Source organism: Propithecus coquereli, unplaced genomic scaffold (assembly GCF_000956105.1).
Source record: "Propithecus coquereli isolate 6110/MARCELLA unplaced genomic scaffold, Pcoq_1.0 Scaffold486, whole genome shotgun sequence".
NCBI lineage: Eukaryota > Metazoa > Chordata > Mammalia > Primates > Indriidae > Propithecus > Propithecus coquereli.
This window is the reverse complement of record NW_012150685.1, coordinates 531,887-535,769: the sequence shown is the minus strand read 5'-3', so window position 1 is coordinate 535,769 and position 3,883 is coordinate 531,887. Positions and strand designations below refer to the sequence as shown.

The 3,883-nt window shown below is 48.5% G+C and overlaps 1 protein-coding gene across 1 annotated transcript in view; it reads left to right on the top strand.

Moving 5' to 3' along the window:
• The first annotated feature begins 1,980 nt into the window (after positions 1-1,980).
• FRMD4B (FERM domain containing 4B) overlaps positions 1,981-3,883 on the top strand; it is a 204,190-nt gene continuing 202,287 nt past the window's right edge. Inside the window, exon 1 of the mRNA XM_012655775.1 lies at positions 1,981-2,471. Within this exon, the coding sequence (XP_012511229.1) occupies positions 2,310-2,471 (162 nt within the window). The 5' untranslated portion in view covers positions 1,981-2,309. The remainder of the gene's footprint in view (positions 2,472-3,883) is intronic.

Genomic DNA, 3,883 nt, shown 5'->3' with positions numbered 1-3,883 from the left:
TAGCTCGAACCAGCATACACTACCACCGTGGTAGTTCTCCAATTTTAGTGTGAGTTGGAATTCCACCATCAGCCAGGTCAGATTGCTGACCTCATGCTCATAGTTTCTGATTCTGGGGCCACCTGAGAACTAGCCAGCTAGCTAGTTCTCAGGTGATGCTGACTGCTAGTCCAGAGACCATAATTGGAGAACCCCTATTATAATCACATCCCATTTTCTAAAAAATAGTGTAAGCACTGACTTTGCAAGCCTTGAATGACAGTGATGGAGGTTGAAATTGACCACTGACATTAGACCTATGCACAGATAGCTAACAGCAGAGGTGTTTCTAGAGCATCTTCTCTTAGAGGATGGTGTCATGAGACAGAGGTAATTGACCTGTTGTAGGTTTTATTCTGGTATTCCCTTGGCTGCCTGACATTTCCGAGAACACAGTCGATCTACATCGTTAAAAAAAATAATAAATGTACCACCACCATTTGCTCGTTATTAATAGGCCATTTTTGAAGTTCTGTAGTTTTCCATCAGCATGATGACATTTCTTTTTCAACACTTGGTTCATTTTCTTTTGATTCAGTAAAATTTATTATATTCAGATACTTTATAAACACTGTGACCATTATCTTGGAAAATACTGTCAGAATACTGACACATAATGAGTACATAAAGTAGATTTACTGTGAAGAAAGATTTGCAAATCTTGGATCAGGTCTTGTGTCCTATTAACTAATCCAACCAAAACTCTTAGTCAATTTTATTGGTTATAAAAGAAATGTCATTTAAAAGTTTTCTGATAACATTCACTTTGAAAACAACAGGCATTTTGAGGATGGATTTGGTGTTCTCTGTCTTTTGACTGATTGAGTTTCACCTGAACTAAGATTGTAAAGGCACATTTGAAACCTGAAATCAAGCTTGTCCATAATCTGTTCTGGAGCCTTCCGAGCCCATTCAGAAGAAAGGCTTTGGTGCCTTACCCTTCTGCCACTTAATAGCAGAGATAACAACCCAGGTGTGAAACTGCCAATAAAATACCGACAATTGTCCTACAGCTGGAGTCAGGACAAAGTTCCATCCTGGAATTTGCTATAAGGACTATTATTTTATATGGGACTGAAATTTTTATATGTTCTAATAAAAACAATAGAGACTGGTGGTAAATGGGACTTTTGGAGCTCCCTTTTCCAAATGCCTTCGACAATATCAATTCCTGAGAAACAACTTTAAAAAAAAAGATTAATTATCTGGTGACTACGTGAGTGGTGGAACAGCCTCCTTTGGTTTTGAGTGAAGAATAAACTACCCATGCAGGTTTGTGCTGGCAGTTGAGGCGAGACATGTTCAGAGGCTGAATTTTCCAGAACCAAACCGCAGATTCTCTTATGGGCTTCTGTTTCCTAGCAAATCGTAACTGGAAGCTATTTGCTAGGGATCAAAACCTCTGTTTTCCTCAGTAACTGACTGCTGCATTGCAATTAGCAGCATCTTAGTGTGAGGGAACCTGCCCTCCTGCTGACAAAAACAGCAGGTTGTCATTTTCTCAAGACCCTTGAGTTAGGAGGAAAGGCAGGTTCTGGAGCTGCCTGCACACTGTTCCTTTGAGACTGGCGCCTTCATCTCCTGGCTCCAGCAGAACCAAGGAAACGTTCAGGGCTGTTCCCCCAGGAGTGGGGTCCAAAGGGATGCTTTGGAGGATTTTTTTTTCCCCTTCTACATCTGTGGCTTCCCAGAGGTGTTGATCAGTGCGGACAGAGCAAGATGCCAACCAAAGACCCTGTAGTGTGAAATAAGGTGCTCCCAAGGCAGATAAGGAGACTCCTCAGGCCGGGGTGTGTGTGTGTGTGTGTGTGTGTTTGTGTGTGCAGGACGTGCAAGCCAAGCGCGCTGAAATGCAGCTGTCCTCTCCGCCTGCAAAGAGTTGCTCGGCTTCCCTCCCTGCCCCGCGCCCTGGGGGATCGCCAGGGGGAGTCCTCGCTGACCAGGGCTTCCCGCGCCCCGGGAGCGCCGAGGGCTCGCCTGGCGGAGCTTAGCGCAGCTCGCTCGGCGCTGCGAGCGGGCGGGGGTGGACACTGGGCTTCTGTGTGCCAGCCGCAGCCGTTGGCTGGCGGGCGCCCAATCCCAGGGCATGCCGCCGGAGCCTGGCCAGGACGCACGGTGAAAGCCGAGTTTGGTGGCAGGCTGGACCCGTGGCTGCCATCAGAAGCCGGCGTCGGGAGCCCAGGCGAGCTGGCCGCCGGGGTCGAGGCTGGGGGAGGCTGCGGGAGGCTGCGGGAGGCCGAGACCCCCGGGGTCGGAGGGAAGGAGGCGGCATGGCTTCGGTGTTCATGTGTGGCGTGGAGGACCTGCTGTTCAGCGGCAGCCGCTTCGTGTGGAACTTGACCGTGTCCACGCTGCGGAGATGGTACACCGAGAGGCTGCGGGCTTGCCACCAGGCGCTGCGGACGTGGTGCGGGCTGCGGGACGTGTACCAGGTGAGCCAGGGCGCGCGGCGCGCGAGGGCCCCTGCGGGATGCCCGGCGCTCGTGGGAAGCCTCTTCCACCTGTATGATTTTATTCTCTCTCGCCCGCCTCTCTTTAAACTCCTAGCTGACTGCTTGGTCCTTGGGTCAAATGCTCCACAGCTCTAGGTAACTGTTGCCTGACGAACCTGGTGAATTTTTCAAACCGGGTACGGGGTAGGGGGGTGGGTACTTGGTGAGTTCGTCCCTGCGTTTGCGGGCATCTGCCATAGAGAGACGGTGTACTGGCTGGCACTTGGCTAGGAAGGCTGGAGCTTTGTAGCAGAGGGTCTGCAGGGAGCGACTTAGACATTCAGATGATTCCTTCTTTTATATTTCATTGGCGTGGAGGAGGCTACTTCAGAAGCAACGGTTTCACACCAGTTTACCGTCAGAGGGGGGGCCTCGGTGGCTTTGCATTCTTCCGTTTCGTTTCATTTCAGTTTTCCATCAGGCAGCCCCAACCTGCAAGGCAGAGCCAGGAAAAGCTGATTCTGTGTCTGCTGGCTGTTGGAAGGAAGGACAGCAAATTGGGAACACTTTGCAGGAGGATGACAGGCTGGGGAAGGGAAGGGTGGCCTGGCTGAGCATTGGAATGCTTACGTGTGGATTTACTCCCTGTCACACAAAACAGCCCCTTTATTTCTCTGCTGGGTTCCATCCTGCAGGCAAAAAAATGCAGCAACTTTGTTCAACTAGGGGTCTGTTCATCCTCTCTGGGAATGCAGCTTGCCTGGATTTCTTTTTTTTTTTAAGCAGTAATTTATGGATTTCAAAGTCGTGTGCTTTGGTTGTTAATATCTTTGAGGTTAAAAAAAATCTACATTTTAAAATTATACACATTATTCCTGTTGTTCACTATGGGAACATAGTATCATATTTTCTTTCCTGTGATGTGGAATAGCTTTGTTGTAGTTCTGGGGTCCCCCTACTCCAACCCCATTCCCAATGTGGCTGGAATTTATATCTCATTCTATTATGTCCCATAAGTGATCAAGGGCCTGGTTTTGACAAGCCATAGTTTTCCATCCATCAGGCAAAATTAAAAGGCCAGCACTTAAGGTTAGACTATGGAAGTCTAAAGAGTCAGTGTCCCCTTGTCATCCTTGTTAAAAAGTGAGGAACATTTGAACTTGTGTTTTCACGGCTTCTGCTTTGTATAACGTATCTGTGATATCTTGCATTTTGAAATGGAATCTGAAAGCCAGGTTGAGAACCAGGGCAGCACATGGGTGTTTGAGAGTATTAGGCAACTGTGGATACAGCCCATCTGGCCACAGTACACAGCTCGCCTGGCTGTGTGGAGCCAGAGGTGTGTCTGTCTTTCAAGCCTTTTTCTCCCTAGGGAAATCCCTGTTCAGTTTGGTCTGTAGGATAAATGCCCC